At 53.1% G+C, this 16,487-nt stretch overlaps 6 protein-coding genes across 6 annotated transcripts; 3 read left to right on the plus strand and 3 right to left on the minus strand.

Annotated features, from left to right (window-relative positions):
• Positions 1-434: 434 nt before the first annotated feature.
• Positions 435-1,925, plus strand: A1O3_09243 (uncharacterized protein; the record flags this gene model as incomplete). The annotated part of the gene is made up of 1 exon (XM_007739337.1): positions 435-1,925. One exon carries the CDS (start codon positions 435-437, stop codon positions 1,923-1,925), a length of 1,491 nt encoding a protein of 496 aa, XP_007737527.1.
• Positions 1,926-3,056: 1,131 nt separating this feature from the next.
• Positions 3,057-5,254, minus strand: A1O3_09244 (uncharacterized protein; the record flags this gene model as incomplete). The annotated part of the gene is made up of 3 exons (XM_007739338.1): positions 3,057-3,395; positions 3,719-4,980; positions 5,113-5,254. The coding sequence occupies 3 exons, from the start codon at positions 5,252-5,254 to the stop codon at positions 3,057-3,059; spliced, it is 1,743 nt and encodes a 580-aa protein (XP_007737528.1).
• A 544-nt stretch (positions 5,255-5,798) lies between these two features.
• Positions 5,799-8,251, minus strand: A1O3_09245 (uncharacterized protein; the record flags this gene model as incomplete). Its single annotated transcript, XM_007739339.1, has 4 exons — positions 5,799-7,446; positions 7,493-7,623; positions 7,674-7,839; positions 7,914-8,251. The coding sequence occupies 4 exons, from the start codon at positions 8,249-8,251 to the stop codon at positions 5,799-5,801; spliced, it is 2,283 nt and encodes a 760-aa protein (XP_007737529.1).
• Positions 8,252-8,947: 696 nt separating this feature from the next.
• On the plus strand, positions 8,948-10,505 carry A1O3_09246 (serine/threonine-protein kinase PRP4; the record flags this gene model as incomplete). The annotated part of the gene is made up of 2 exons (XM_007739340.1): positions 8,948-8,972; positions 9,022-10,505. 2 exons carry the CDS (start codon positions 8,948-8,950, stop codon positions 10,503-10,505), a joined length of 1,509 nt encoding a protein of 502 aa, XP_007737530.1.
• Positions 10,506-12,889: 2,384 nt separating this feature from the next.
• On the plus strand, positions 12,890-13,500 carry A1O3_09247 (uncharacterized protein; the record flags this gene model as incomplete). The annotated part of the gene is made up of 2 exons (XM_007739341.1): positions 12,890-13,146; positions 13,203-13,500. The coding sequence occupies 2 exons, from the start codon at positions 12,890-12,892 to the stop codon at positions 13,498-13,500; spliced, it is 555 nt and encodes a 184-aa protein (XP_007737531.1).
• Positions 13,501-13,740: 240 nt separating this feature from the next.
• A1O3_09248 (uncharacterized protein) lies at positions 13,741-15,998 on the minus strand (the record flags this gene model as incomplete). Its single annotated transcript, XM_007739342.1, has 3 exons — positions 13,741-14,516; positions 14,590-14,879; positions 14,941-15,998. 3 exons carry the CDS (start codon positions 15,996-15,998, stop codon positions 13,741-13,743), a joined length of 2,124 nt encoding a protein of 707 aa, XP_007737532.1.
• Positions 15,999-16,487: the final 489 nt, after the last annotated feature.

Consider the following 16,487-nt stretch of genomic DNA (forward strand, 5'->3'; position numbering starts at 1 on the left):
CTTACACACTATCCGTACACTGTACCTACACTGTACACAGTACTCCGTACCAGTATGCGTATTCGTCCCATACTACCTGAAAGAGATCTTGCTGGGTTTAATGATATTCAGAACTCGACAGCATTTAATTGACACACAGTCAATAAAACCAAAGGCGTGGATTGAGTGAGTCTGTGAGGTTCCAGCCTGCGGCTGCCGGCTTAGGATTCCCCGCACACCCTCCTTACCCCCCGATTCGTCATACAATACGGAGTATCCGTACTACTATTACTTAGAATCTTTTCTAGATGCTGGCCATGACTCTTCCTCTGGTGTTTGCCGCCCTGCCCGTGCAAGTGGCCTGAGTCTCACCAGCAGAAAGACACCCACACCCCTGATCACTGAGGCATGACCTGCTGCTAGCAAGACTCTGGCCACCTGCCCGACTGGCAGCCATGTCCCCAAAGAGCGACATCCGCGCCACCCACACGGCGTCGGACACTGCCTCAGCCCTCTCCGAGTCCGTCCAGGCCACACACAATTCCAACCAACATGCCCCTACGCAGACGCAGACGCAGACGCAAGTCCAAGCCGACGCCGAGTTGCGCCTCCGTCGCAAAGTCGATCTCCGCCTATGCACCATCGCGGGCATTTTGTGCAGCCTGAATCTGCTCGACAGCGGGATCATCTCCTCGGCGTCGGTGACCAGCATGCTGTCGGACTTGCATCTCACGGGAGACCGCTACTCGGTCTCCATCTTCATCTTCACCGTGGCATCGGTGTGTTTTCAGCTCCCAGCCACGGTCCTCATGCGGCTCGTCGGGCCTAGGCTCTTCTTTTCCACCGTCACTTGCACCTTTGGCCTGATCACCATGTGCACGGCCGCCATCAGCAGCTGGAGACAGATGATTGCCCTGAGAGTGCTGCTGGGCATATCCATGTCTGGCATCTACCCTGGCCTGACTTACTTGATATCAGCATGGTACACGCGGAAGGAGCAGCAGCTCAGGTTTGCATTGCTGCAGTCTGGCCAGGTCGTGATTCTTGCCACGGGCTCAATCGTCAACTACGGTCTGAACCACCTCGACCACCGTCACGGTCTGCGAGGCTGGCAGTACATGTATCTCGTTCAAGGCGCCATCACTGTCTGCGTAGGCATCGTCACTTACGTTTGGATGGTCGACTTCCCCGATCGCTGCGAGAATTCCCTCTGGTTCCTCTCGGAAGATGAGAAAAGCCTGGCCTTGTCGCGCATCCACGACGACCGAAGTGATGCGGCAAAACCTGAACCGTTCAGCCTGTCCGCCGTCTTGGTTCATTTCCTCGACCCGAAGCTGTACGTGTTTAGCGTGCTGTTCTTCCTGCTCAACCTCGTGTCGACCGCGCTGTCATACTTCCTGCCGATTATCCTACAGGGCGGAATGGGATTCGACTCCAACCAAGCTATAATACTGTCGTCTCCGCCGTACTATTACGCCGTCATTCCAGCTATACTATCTTCGTTCATTGGGGACAGATACCGCATCCGGGCACCCATCATCATCTTCAACGCCATTAGCCTGATCGCCGGGTTCTGCATGCTGGGCTTTCCGAGCCAAGTAACTGTAAGATACATTGGAACCTTTCTGGCCACTGGAGCCTATGTGTCCAATTGGGCCGCTCTCAACGCGTACCAGGCCAACAACGTGGTGGGACAATGGAAGCGCGCCACTGTGGCAGCCGCCGTCTCGGCTTGTAATGGCTTGGGCGGCATAGCCGGTAGCTATATTGTCCGTCAACCAGAAGCTCCACGGTATTTGACCGCGATCTGGGTGAGTATTGGAAGCCATATCCTGATGATAGTCTTGGTTGCCGCCTGTACGGTCTGGTTCTGGATCATGAATCGCAGGGCTAAACGGGGAGAGCATGTCATTGAAGGAGTTCCGAATTTCCGATACACCTATTGACTAGAAAAAGCAAAAGCAAAAGAAAACGGCTCCTTGAGCTATGTGTATTGTCTGAAAGAAGAATAGAATTGGGCTTACAAGCACCCATCACTGCACTACGTCTGGGACCAAGAGCTCGAAGGTTCTCCTTGCTCCTTCTACTCACCAGCAAATATTGCCGGTACCCGTATACGACGTCTCATGTGATCTCGAATCCCAACACACGGTCTGGAAAATCACTCGATATATTATCAATTGCCGGTCTTTTCTCCCACAATCCAACAACTCCTCCTTCCTTCCGTTGACGCAATGGTTAAGAGACAACACCGGGTGGTACGCACAAGCGTTTAGAAAGAGTCTCATTTAAAAAAGGTGGATCACTACGACATGTCCGAAAGACCTGAACAAGAAAAAAAGTTCTGGGTTCACTTCCCTACAACCTCCCCCAGGGGAGTTTGTAGGAAAAAGTTTTTGGTCTTTTTGGCGAATGTGGTTTGTGGGCTAGCACCACAGGGTGCGGCAGAATAGTCAGGCTGCGTGGATGGCGTAGGATAGCTCGATCTCAACCAAATCTATTCTGGGAGTTTGTGAAAGTCTGGTAAGGGCATGTGGAAGACACAGACGATCTAGAGAGGATATTGACGACCTCGGAGGATATAGACTAGAAATAGACGATACGTGGTGATTAGAGCTGTGTCATGAATATAGATCACGTTCAGTCTACTTGAGCCACTCGACCCTCCAAGATCTTCCTTAGAAGGCTAGATACGGTGTAGAATGTTATTAAGGCTGGTCTCAATAAGTCGATTCTCTTCATCATTCATTCTACGCGTACAACTAGTTATACAGCAACTCCCCCCTATATAACGACCTAGACATATCTTCGTTCGTTCCATTCATTCATACACGCATTAGATTTGAACCCATCTCTCGTTCATTCCAACAATCAATGACAGTTTACAAGCCAGCCAATCCCACTCCCACAAGCCAACCAACCCATTCCATCCCATCCTTAGGGACAGGGACAGGTACAGATATACTGAGCACTTAAATATCTTAGACATACTGACCACTTGAATATCTCTAGACATATAGACCACTTAAATATCTTTAGACATACTAACCCTTAAATATCTTTAGATATACTAACCCTTAAATATCTTTAGGACACTGCGCCAGATCCTCGACATCCTTGTCTCTATTCGGCAAGACCCGATCCGACCCTATCCCTGTCACTGTCTCCACGACACGCCCATCCCATTCGGCCTGAGCGCCCATCATGACCTGCGCGGCCGGGCCGGAGTTGAGGACGAAATCCCGGACGCTCGGGGCAGGGAAGAAATGATGCAAGACGACCAAGACGACGGCGGCGATGGAAAGCCCGACCAGGAAACTGAGGTCGTAGAGGCGCGTCCAGCTGACAGAGACGGTGATGGACGGCGAGACGGCGGCGACGAAGCCCGGCATGGAGGGAAACACGCCACATGACCACTGGATGATTGGGGTGAATTAGTTGAGGATCAGAAAAGGGATAAGGAGGGAATGAGAAAGGGAAAGGGAAAGGGAAAGGGAGGAAAACAAGAATACTATAGACTCTTTTTAAGCACGTGGGGTTGATGGATCTGATGGGAAACACGAGGCTGGGGTTGAGAGAGGGAGGAGGGAGGGACAAGAGCCGCGATGCCGATGACGGTGACGATGACAAAGACAAGACAAATGATTGTTCGAACACGGAATCAGACAGCAAACCACGACAGTTACAGTTTCGAGACGGAGACGGAGACAGAACCGAAAAGAAATAGAATCGAGCGTACCGCGACTGGCGCTCGCCAATTAACACCGCCAGTGAACCAATAGATACTGGAGCGGTCACCGCGATACAGATGGTCGACGTTGATCTTGCATCGATGGACCAGGTAGTAGGAAGCAATCATCAGGCCGATCATGGGGCCGAGGAAGACGGAGTAACTCGACAAGACGGCGAGGAAGATGGAAGCCGTGGCCAGCAACTGCCACGGGTTGACGACCATGGACAGCAGGGCGGTCATGTAGGCGCCGCGGCGGATGTTGATGTAGGCGGGAAAGGTGGTGGCCAAGTCGAAGCCGCCGGACAAGGCGTTGCCGGGGATATTGATCCCCCACTGGGAGACGACCAGGGCGGCGCCGGCGAAGAAGCCGGCGGCGCGAGAGCGTCCATGGCCGTGGCCGGCGTGCATGATGGCCATCAGCAGTTCCGGCAGACTCCAGATCGGCCGGCCGTAGCGCCGCTGCGTGGCCGCGGTGACGAGGATGCCGACGACGGAGCTGAGGATCGAGTAGGTGGCCACGCTGGCGAGCTGGCCGTAGATGGCGTGGCGCGGCCGCCGCGCAAATCGCGTATAGTCGCTCTGGTTGAGGATGCCGGCGGCGATGCTGCCGATGACGCTGATGATGCCGAACACCATGCTCCAGCCGACGGAGCGGGCGTGCCCAGAGGAGGAAGACGAGGAAGACGAGGAGGAAGACGAGGAGGAAGACGAGGAGGAAGACGAAGAAGAGGAGGATATGGTGTCCCCGAACCCGTCCATCGTGGCCAGCGCCCAGATCAGGAGCACCAGCTCGAAGACGAAGATGGACGCCACGCCGGCCACCAGGAATCGTTTCAGCTTGTGCGGCCGCACCCATATCAGCGGCAGCGACATCAGGCAGAAGAGCACGTAGGTCAGGAACGTCGCCGACGTCAGCCCGGTCGCGTGCAGGTGGTTGGGGATGCGCGCCTCGAGGTCGGGCCAGATGGATTCCAGACACACGTAGACGCACTGCCCGCCGATCCACGCCTGCACCGCGTACCACACCAGCGACAGCAGGATGCGGTTGTACACCACGAACGAGCTGCCGTACATGCCCCACACGTACCGGTTCGCGATCGGGAAGCCCAGGTGGTAGTAGGCGCCCGGCATCGAGTTCAGCACCACAAACCCCGTCGACAGGATGGCGCCCACCACAATCACAATCATGGCCTGCCACCATCTCAGTCCCAGCGCGATCAGCGAGCTCCCCGTCATGTAGGTCGAGATGTTCGTGTTGGTCAGCACCCCTGCGCCCCCAAGCACAAAGCAATCAGTCTCGCGCACGTCCAGGTCCCTGGGGATATGACAGACAGACAAATGCAGCAGGCCCTAGGGATATGACAGACAAACAAATGCAGCTGGCACCGCCGCACACTTACACAGATTGTGGAACGTCCAGAACCCCCATGTCCGCCGGCCCGCCTCAATCGGCTTGATGTCATTGTTGATCCAGCGATTCGGCATCGTCCCCCCTTCGCACGGCACCTCCAGTTTCTTCAGCAGACGCTTGATGGCGGCCATGATGCCGGTGTTCAGATGTCCTGGATAGGGGGGCAAAAAGAACAAGACGAAGCCAGGAGACAAGGGAAGAGGGAAGAGAACCAGACCTTGAGACATGTACCGTCTCTTTTCACACGACCACCGGCTTATCGCTGGCTGGTGCCATTGCCCCTTTTGTTAATCAGCCTTACATTTGTATGCAGGTGGATGATTCAGCCTATGGGGAACCGGCTCGTCCCGCCTGAGGCTCTAACGAGGAGTTAGTCAGATACGGAAGTCCAATTCGTGTCAGCAGTCGGTGCTGAGGCAGATGGCACATGACGAGAGACGGCAAGTTGTACAGTCGTGTCACGCATGCCGTGATTGAGAACGATGGGAGAAGAACTGAATTTAGGTGGTCCAAGAGAGTGACGGTCAAAATTCGGGATTGAAAAAATCTGATTCGTCGAGAAACCCCTAGATTGTAGTACTAAACTCGGCGGCAAGACACTGCTGGATAGGTATCATGTCGCAGGTCTTGAATGTAATGATACAGTACATGGCTCCTGGGATGGTGTCCATTTCGTCAACCATCGCCTGCAACCACCGCCACCTTCGCCTTCCGCTTCCGAGGATCGCCTGTGTCTGCTCTCGACGCGGAGGGACTTTTCAGTCCGTTTATTGTTGTCTCTTCCTTCACGTCCGCCTCCCTTTTGGGCTGCCCGGCTTGTTCCAAGAAGCCCGGCCTCCACTTGGCGAGCACCTTGGCCGTTGCGTTCTTTGCCTGCGCATCCCCATCGTGCCAGATGGATTCGATCGCATCCAACACTGTATCCCGCACCGGCGGACGCATCATCAACAGATACTGCATTGACAGGATACACATGCTAATTCTCTCCGGATCTTTCGCCAAAGTCTTGACTCTGTCCAGGATGTCGCGATTTATAGATGGAATTTCCGACAAGAACCGAATTAGGAGGTTCTTGTCCCTGGCGTCGAGATAGGGCAGTAGACGATCAATCAGTCGGTGCACCCATCGTGAGTAGTTGGGTAGATGGTCCAACTCTGGATGTGTCTTCGCCATCAGCTTATCCGCATACCACTCCTCGGTAAGCCAGGAAATAGCGATATTCAGGCGCGGTCGGAAATCGTCCAGAATATACATGAAGAGGGTCTGCCTTATCCGGTTGGCAACATTACGTTCCTCGCTGTCTTCCGACTTGACCGGTTGATTGGGATCCGCATCTCCAGTCAATGCGGTTGCGACATCGTCCAGTCTCGCTGGTGCTCGAGTCGCCAAACGCATGAGAATGGTCACCCAAGAGTCGCGATCGTTGGTACTTGCAGCAAGACGGTTTAGACCCAGTTTCTGCTTTGCGTGTGTTTGCCCGGCGGCCTCAAGAGACCCAACCAATTGGAAAACATGGCCAACTGTCTGGTCGGACAACACAGCAACTTCCGAGCCCGTCAGCGGGGGAGGTTTAGGCAGTTCAAATGGGCCCAACTCGATAGCCGGTTGGGCAAGTTCTTCAAGCGCCTTTTCCGTAGTGGCCTGGACAATAGGCTCTCCACTAGTGAGAAACTCGGGATCGTAGTCATCGTCGTCGTCAATTCCTGTTGGCCCAGCCATAGGCACATCAGGCACCGGTGTCGGCCGACTGACCTTTTGTAGATGGCTGTACCTCGCTCGGATGGCATTGACGGCTTCGTCCAAGACACCAGAGTCAAGGTGCTGCAAGAAGACAGCTGTGACGGTGCTGACAAGGTCGCCTGGAAGAAGACTGACGTCAAATTGCTGTACAGCGGGATCTTCCGTGAGCGTGAAGAGCTGTGCGATAGAATTCGGAGGCGGTGGCATAGCAGGAAACTTGCGTGGTCCTGAAAGCCTTTGCCTTTTTGCATCATCCAGCCCATCAGTAGGTTCTGCAGGGCGCTTCTGAGCAGTCGTGTCAGAGAGTATTGCCGCCCGCGATTGCTGTAATCTCATGAGGTATGCCTGGATCTTCTGGTCGAGCGGGGGGTTCGGTACAGACCGAAGAACCCATCGTAACAAAGCTCTAGTAGTCCTCTCCATTGACCTTACAATCACCTTGAGTCTCGGGGTCATTGGGGAATTGGCTTGTTTGAATGGGTTGAAGTTCAGGACGGCCGAGACGATCTTGGTGGATATCGCAGGTCGACTTCGAATGAGGACAGCCAGGCAGTTGATTGTGGCATCGACTAGAATAGGATCGCTGGTCTCGTCAGCTTTGGTCGAACAAGCAGTCAATCACCACGTACATTGAACTCTCTTGAAACACGCTCAAGAGTCTGTCCAACAGACCAGATGCTTCAGCCTCGAGGTTGGGCAACTGCAACAAAGGATGGTTCCGTGGAACAAGGGCGATAGAGGTTTCATTTTGTTCCGGACGCTGACTCAAGTCAGTATAGGTGGACGAGTGGTGGAACAAACTCGACTTACCCGAGGGTCTGCGATCAGGCCGGGTGTTTCTACTTGGACGACTTTCTGGGCAAATTTGATGCAACATATTCTGATTGCGACAGGGAAAGAGTCCATCCGCTGCAAAATGTTCAGCTTGATGCTAGTCATGTCCTGCCACAGCGCGGCCTCATTCGGATGCGAGATTCTAGACGGCAATGTTAGAGGTCTAGGATATTCTTGAAACCCTCGCCTGCGCGGCCAGGTACAGATATCACGTACATTCTTCGGAACACGAAGGGGTATAAACTAGCTGCCGCTTGAACCACACTCTTTACCACCTCAGGGTCTTCACCTGGCCCCTCCAGCATGGCTCGAAGGGTGGGTGTTACCTCCGGCGACAGTTGTTCCTTTTGCGAATTCGAGAGAGATGGGCTTGCAAACGCTTCGGCGAGGAAATCTGCGCCCCATCTTCGGACGTCGACATGGGCGGTTGGGCCGATGATGGGTAAGATTCCAGGAAGAACTTGATTGTATACTTGAGGATCGGCGAGCGCGAGTTTACGCGCCGCATCTAGCTGCGATATCATCCCCGCAGCCGAAGCACTGACCCCGGCCATGGTGAAGACACGACTGCCACTGAGCAGGTGTAGCGACTGGAAGTGATCACGAGTCTACGACAAGAGCGACCTGGAAGGTGGAGGATGTCGAGGAGAGATCGAGGCCGTCGGCGGCATTGGCGCGTTCAAAGAGAAGAGTAGACTAATTAAGACATATCAGGCGTGTTGAGAGGAGCAGCATGAGGTTAATGTACAATTGACAGTTGGAATGCTGTGATGCGGTTGAATGTTGCAGTTTGCAGTTCTCGGATCGTCGAAGCCCAAGCCCCTACAACAAATGACGAGGCGCGGAGTCTCCAGCCTTGGCACTGCTATTAAATTTATTTAAGCCTCAGGACCAATACTGGTAGGTGACTGGTACTCAGGCCAAAGATCTACGATAACACGACGGACGACGCCATAGCAATACCCTGGAATGCCCAGTTAGCCTCTTGAGACCGATTCGACACCCGCGTCGCATCCTGTGCCATAGATCTATCAAGCGGCCCCAAGTTGGTCGTCCGCCTCCGCCACGATGATGCACCCTGCCCGCCAGGCGTATGTAGAGGAGGAGCGTCAGGTAAGCTACTTCTGCCGCCCCGTCCTCATGTGCCTCTGTATTCACAATTGGCTTCAAGGCCCGGCTCTTCCTATGGATTATGCCTGTCGGGAAGAAACAAACCACTGACGGCAATGGCTGAGGAATAGGATGTTGAGATGGGCGTGGATTTGGCAAACATCCGTAAGAGAACTCGGCGCTCTCGATTGACTCTGCACTAACTATCCATCAGCTATCGACCGGAACTATGAAATGCCCTCCGCTGGCGGTGTCGCCCCCGAGAAAGCCTCTGCAATCCTCTCGCAATTCGACCGGAAACGAAAGCTCGCACAAGTCGCAGTACCGACGGACGATGCCAAAGTGAGAGCACGTCTGCGTGAGCTCGGAGAACCCATCACACTTTTCGGAGAAGGGCCGGCCGACAGAAGAGACCGATTACGCGAATTTCTGTTGGACAAGGAAGAAGCAGGAGGCCAGAATGGGGCTGTTGCGGACGTGCAAATGCGAGAAGCAGAGGATGAGGTAGATCAAGAGGAGGAGTTCTATACCGAAGGCGTACACGAACTCCTCGAGGCAAGAAGAGACATTGCCAGATACTCATTACCAAAAGCCCGAGCTCGCATCAGGAGGCTAAAGGAAGACTCCAGCATTCCACTGCGAACGCACATCAAGCACCGCAAGGAAATCAAAGAAAGGCTGCAAGGCTTCGAACTATTCGGGACCCAAATCGCCGGAGAACGCCCGGTCAGCATTACTCGCTTCGCACCCAACGGTGAGATCATTGCGGCTGGTAACTGGGGCGGTGGGATCAAGCTGCTGGATGTCCCCAATCTCGACGAGAGAGTCACACTCAGAGGTCATACCGGAATTGTTGGAGGACTGGCGTGGTATCCGGGAGCCACTTCGCCAACCTCGACCGTGTCGCCAGATTCCGTCAACCTTGCCAGCGGGGCTGGAGGGCAAGGCGGTGCCCCCGAGATCCATCTATGGTCATTGAATAAGGAAACACCACTTGCAACTCTTCAGGGGCACACCGACCGGATATGTCGAGTCGAGTTTCATCCCGCTGGAAAGTACCTAGCTTCGGCCTCGTTCGACACAACATGGCGACTCTGGGATGTTGAGACAACCACCGAATTGCTCTTACAAGAAGGACATTCGCGGCAAGTATTTACGGTCAGCTTCAACACGGATGGCTCACTTCTAGCGAGTGGAGGATTTGACAGTATGGGGCGGATCTGGGATTTGAGGACGGGCCGGACCGTCATGATCCTGGACGGTCACATTCGCGAGATATTCTCTCTTGATTGGGGCAATGATGGGTATCGAGTCCTCTCCGGTTCAGGGGATGGATGGGTCAAATGCTGGGATATTCGACAAGTTCGGAGTGTCGGGGGGATTGGTGCTCATAACGGCAATGTCTCAGACCTGAGATGGTTTAAAGGCGTTGATGGCGACGTGTCATCCCTGGTCGAGTCTGACAGTGTGAGACAAGCACACAAGCCACGAAAAGCAGGCACCTTCTTTGTCAGTGGTGGATTTGACAAGAACGTCAACATTTATTCTGCGGATGATTGGTCACTGGCGAAACAGCTGAGTGGACATTCCGGAAACGTCCTGAGTGTCGATATCACCGAGGATGCGAAATGGATTGCCAGCAGCGGTCACGACAGGACTGTGAAACTGTGGGGTCGCGAAGACGGACAGGGAGTGTGAAGAGAGAGGATACTGCCTGGCAGGCCGACATACACACCACACGGAATTGTTGGGACAGTTTTTACCTATTTCCGAGGCCGACATACACACCACACCGAATTCGAATTGATTGGGACAGTTGTTAGCTGATTAGAGGCCGTCTTTGTCCATCTCACCTCACGTCCATGAAGCACTTGTTGAGCTTGTTGAGTTCAAAGTGTGCGAGGTGCCCAAGGCTCAGGCCGTGCTATTATGGCATGCGGCGAGTGGTTGTCTCATAGTGTCTGTTCCTGGTTCGACCAGAGTCCAGAAAGGAAAGCCTTGAACGCGGCATGCCTGGGAGCCTTGTTTGGACACTTGCATCCGTGTGGAGTATGGATGATGTGGATATGACCAGACGATCCTGAGCCTCAAAACCTGGGATAGCATTAGGCAATGTCTCCTATGCACAGCTTGAACTTGAAGCGATCACAAGATTCGACCTGGCGCCAATATTTGTCTTTGGACAAGTGAGCCTGGAGCTGGAGCACGGTACAGGCAACAGTGACCAAGAAGAGTACTGATCCGACGTCACAGACCGATACGATACTATGTCTCCTACGGGTCTCTTAGCATATGTGAGATGGTTGGGTTTCAAAGACGACATTACCATGTTGCTCATCAGCTGCCTCCCAGAAGTCGAGAATGTTGTTCATTCAGCTGCCTCCCAGAAAGTCGAAAGAAGCCCTAGCCCTGGCTGAGAGACACCAGGAAGGGTACAGGCAAAATAGGCCTAAGCTGCACAGATGTCATCTGTCATCTGTCATCCCTGATCGCTGTGCAAATGGTTATAGAACAATTATGAATTGGTCAAAGAGTATCTGACGATTCTGTCGATTCTGTCCTGCGGTACTAAGGTAGACATAGATCTAGGATATAGTATGTACGGAGTACTTGTACACAATAGTCAAGGGCAGGGCCATTCGACACATACATTACTCTGTACAACTACCCACCTACCTAGGTACTGTACTCACAACTGGGCTTTCTGATTCCTGGGTCCTGGGTCCTGGGTCAAGGTTGGTTTGGATTGAATGGTACGGAGTGCACTCACTGTACAGTATACCTAAGTACCTACATAAGTACCTACCTACCTACAGTAAGTACCTAACACCACTAAGGACCCAAGTACCTACCTAAGTACCTACCTACCTACCTACCCACCTACCTACCCACCCACCCAGGTACCTAGGTGCCTAGTATCTGTACGGATGGATAGGTCACAGACAGTAATATGTAATATCCCGGATATCCCGCATGTCCATGCCATCTATCTAACTAATTTTGATCTTGATCTTGGTCTCGTTTGGTGTGTCTTGTTTCCTGTCTCACTGTTGAAACTTGCTCAAAACTTGCTCACGCCACGACGTCCCCAATCCCACTTCCCCCTCCTTTTTTTCCATTTCCGGATATGGGTACGGGGGCACGGATACGGACACGGGGGGTGTTAAACATGCTCAATGTATGCGTATTGCTCATGCTCAATGCTCAATGCTGATGGGGTTCGGGGTTCTAAATTGCAAATTAGTGAGCAGGTTATCATCTCATCTTAGATCTTACTCGTACAGTAGATACCTTACCTTACCTTACCTTGGGTTGTTAGTTAGTTAGTACTACAATAGTAATGGTTGTTTGAGGACCATACCTAGGTACCTACATATGTACGGAGCACAGTACTCCGTAAAGGCAACTGAGACGTCTATAATAGGTACCACCGTGACTGATACCTACCTACGTAGCGCTAGGCTTGTCCTCACTCGAGTCCCTCATCGCTAGGTGTTCAATTCCACATACTGTAGGATCCATTCCGTATCCGTATCCGTATTCGTCCTTCGTTGTCCTCACTTCGCTCGATGCTACCAACCTACCTAGGTACTATTAATTAGGTATCAAACCGGTAGTACGGATACGTGGGTACGAGTACGTGCGTGGTACATACTTGCTCTGGCGATCGTGATCCACCTTCAATAGGTAGGTACTTCACATGTAGGTACCCATACCTTAGGTATCTGATACCATACCCCTGTACAGTATTTCGGGCTAACATTACAAGGTACTGTACATAAGATCAAGGGCGGAAGACATATATAAAGCCAAAGGGCTTTAAGTCAACCAAAGTCATCGTTGTTGACCACCACCCATCACCCAACGTTAACTGACACCACACAACCAAACACCACCCCATAACTAAATACAATCCAACACACCACTGCATGTATCCATCTTATCTGCAATTTCTGTAGCCTGTTCAAGCTCTCTCAGCTTAGCTTGAAAACCGATATACGTTCTGTTGGCTCTCGGCGATAACGTGGGTGATTCGAGGTTGCTTTCGCCTTCGGAAAGAGTAGCGCCAGCCAAACCTCACCATGTGCGGTGACTCTCATCTTCCTCCAGCCCGCGAGTCAGGCGACTTGATCGCCATCATCCACCCAAACCCGAACCCGAACCCGAACCAGCATGCAATGTTCCGCGGAAGACTGAAGCTGTCAAACCGCCTACCTGGACGCACGACCTCAACGCTGCAATGCGAGAGTGATGGCCCATGGCAGGGCAATGGGAATGGGAACAGGAACAAGAGTGATTGTGGTGCTGTGGGCGATCGACTTCTGCACGTCAGAATCCAGTAAGTGCCCTCAGTTCACTTCTGCAACATCTGAGCTGATGGGATTCCGCCTGCAGCAAATTCGGACAGCCGTTATCACTCGACGGTGACAAGATCACCGACTCCAAATCTACCGCCAGCTCTGATTCATCGTCAGATTCAGAGTCCGAGCCAGAGTCGGAAGAGACATGGTCTTCATCCAATCCCGTCTTGCACTCGTTCTTCGTCGACACCGTCGCTGCCTCGTCCAACGCTGAGACGAGGCTGAACCTTGGCGTCGGAGGCGATGGCGTCGTCGGGAGGACAGTGTCAGTGTCGGTCTTTGATGGATGCCGTAGAAAGGTCCTGGGGGAAGGCATTATTGGCTGGAGTTGAGTTGAGCGGTCACCACATCGGTACTTCTTCGTGTTTAGTACTTCTTCATGTTTGGTACTTCTTCGTGTTTGGTACTGCTTCGTCCCTAATTCAATCTGGCATCGCGGCGCATCGTCTTGTTTCATCTGGTTGCATGTTGAGGCGTTAAAGGTTCGCTGAATTGTTACCAGTCCCAGGACCACCCATTTTACATATCTCACAATAAGACGCCCGACCGAGTGCCAGAATATGACCCTAAACCTAAAGAAAATACCCCATCCATCCAGTGTTATTCATGTACACATCAAACAGATCCATTTCTTCCGAGCTGAAGTTGAACTGGTCCCAATTCGTGTTTCCGTAACTGGCCGCGTCATAAGCCGCGTTCAGATTGGACCCCATCTTATCAGGGCCCGACCACTGTCCCGGGAGGATGGCCGGCATCGTGGTGTAGGAATCATCTCTGGCCGTGCGGATGATGGTCGACGGATCCTTCTGTAGGATACTGGACGCTCGATTGCTTCGAAGGCTATTCTCCCCTCCAGCCGGCTCATCCGCAAACCGGCCTCCCCGATGCTGGTACCAGGTCTTGAGCTTCTTGAACACGAATCCAAACGCCTCTGCGAAAGGACTGTGGCCGTGGGCCGACATCTCGGCCAGTTGCTGGATGATGGCATCTAGATAGTATTCAGTGCGGAGGTCCGGGAGAAAGATGTTTCCAATTTGCGACTCCGATCCATGCACGATCCAATGCAGCTTGATCAAGACCACCATGGCATACGCGTTCCAGACAATGTACGTGTTGGGCAGGGCTCGTGCATAAGGGATTTCCAGCGACAGCCAGACGTCAAGCACTTGATGACAGCTTTCGTAAACAGTGGTCAGGGCTTGAACGTGGCTGGATGTGAGGCTGTCTGGTCCTCGCCGATCGCCTGCAAATAGGCTTCCGGGTCGGAAATCGTCGACGTTGTGATCGTAATGAAGGGCTATCTCGTGAGTGTAGAGGCTGATACAAGCGGCATGATGCTGGACCAGTCCTTGAATGTACGTCAGCCTGATCCTTGACAAAGGGAGAGCGACAGAGAGGATCGAAGGAAAGGATTGACTCACGCGGATCCACATCCACATCGGTGCCCACCGAGTTTTCCCACAGCCGTAACTGATGTTGGAAATATTTGAGCTGATGCTGTATCCTCGGTTCCGTGAAATTCAACTCGGCTCCGGGATCGTCCATGTTGAAGACGACCGACACCTCTTCCGCAATATGAAAGAGACGCACGAGATCGCATAGCCATTTATCGCTCGGCAAGGCGTACGGGCTGTTGGCCAGGATGTCCAGGCACTCTTCGACGCGCGAGTTAAACTTGATGAATGGAGGAATACGAAGAATGGTCGAAACACTGATGTATCTCACCGTCAGCAAACTCCAAAGCCAACCCACAGACAGCAAGGTAAACTTACGCGATCGCGCAAGTGTAGGCACCCAACCATGTTCGCGCCAGTTCCGTCCTTTCAGCCGGGCTCCGGGTCTGGTCGATTTTGGATCTCTTGCCGATGCCCAAATCTAGGCACATGACGATGGCGGAATGGATGTATTGGTTGAAAGCAAGATCTCTCGCACCTCGAGGTCGCAGGTAATACTGATAGTGAAACATCAGTGCCTGGGTGAGGTCCAGCGACCTCTCCCCGTGAAACAGGACTCTTTCCGAGAGTTGCCGATTGAGCTCGACGGACAAATCAGGCTGCACAGAAGGTTCGATCAATGGACTGACCACGGACAGGATCGCTAGGAAGGTCATGGGACGTCGGGTGCGGACAACCTGTGCCTCTGTGCCAGGAGGGAAGACCACAATTGGGCTGATTTTCGAATACTTCTGCATCCAATAGTTGAAAATTACCGTCGCACACTGCATGGTCACTAGGCCCTGGTCGATCACATCCACATAGGGCTCCCCGACACGAGGCTCTAGGTCGTCGGCAGGGCATGGTCTCTCGAATTCGGGGCTTTGCGGTAGTACCTTCTCCATTACCTGGGCGTCGTAGTCCAAGCTAGTGTTAGTGGTAGCTTCTGTCCTTGGTAGATCCGAGCTGGCACTCGTGGTGGCTGGGTCCTTCTCAGGCGACGTCTGAATCGAAGGCAGATCGGCTTGTTGGCCTCGGCTCAATAGGGCCTCTGTCAGAGCGTTGATTTTCTTCTCCAGTTCGGCCACTTTATGCACCGTTCTCTGTCGTTTCCGCGGTGGTCCGGGCATGACACAGTGCCTGTTGACTTTGGCACAGCTGCTGCAAGCCTCTTGGCCTTCGACCGGGAGACATCGAATTTTCATGTTGCGGCAGGCCACGCATGCACGCGCGCGTTTGGGGCGCTTTGGCTGGTCGCTTCCTGATGCTTCCTCTTCCACGAGGCTGTCGGGCGACTGGCTCCTATTCTGCGACTCCCGTCGATGGAGACCGGCCAGGGCGGCCAGGGTTTCAGCCGAGCGGAGGAGCTGCGACGGCGATGACCCGTCTGCGTCCATCGTGATCGTAGTAGATCGAGTGGTGAGAGAAGGCGAGAGGCGTCTGGTAAGGCTACAGGTGGTCGCTAGTCGACTAGGCGCATCTGCGTTATCAGAAGACGACTAGACTTGATTTGCAATCTCTGCTCAGACGTATGAGGCTGGTCGGGGAGAACAGCCGCCGGTATTGCCCGGCGAAGAGTCTGTTGCTGACCTTTACTAAAGCCTGTGCCAGAATGAAGCGACTTCGGAGAGAGAAAGAGGATGGCGCCGTCAATGATGCTGGGCGAGCCGCGGGGAATGAAAGAGGATCTTAGAAGTTGTGACTAGATTCATGAATGTTCATGTTCATTATTATTCCGGTTTAATGCAGGGTCACCTGACACCACCTGAGATCTCATTGGCCAGACCCGACGTCAAGTCATACTACTACTACTACTACTACTACTACTACTACTACTACTACTACTACTACTACTACTACTACTACTACTACTACTACTACTACTA

The sequence above is a fragment of the Capronia epimyces genome (genome assembly GCF_000585565.1).
Source record: "Capronia epimyces CBS 606.96 chromosome Unknown aczIQ-supercont1.9, whole genome shotgun sequence".
NCBI classification, from domain to species: Eukaryota; Fungi; Ascomycota; class Eurotiomycetes; order Chaetothyriales; family Herpotrichiellaceae; genus Capronia; species Capronia epimyces.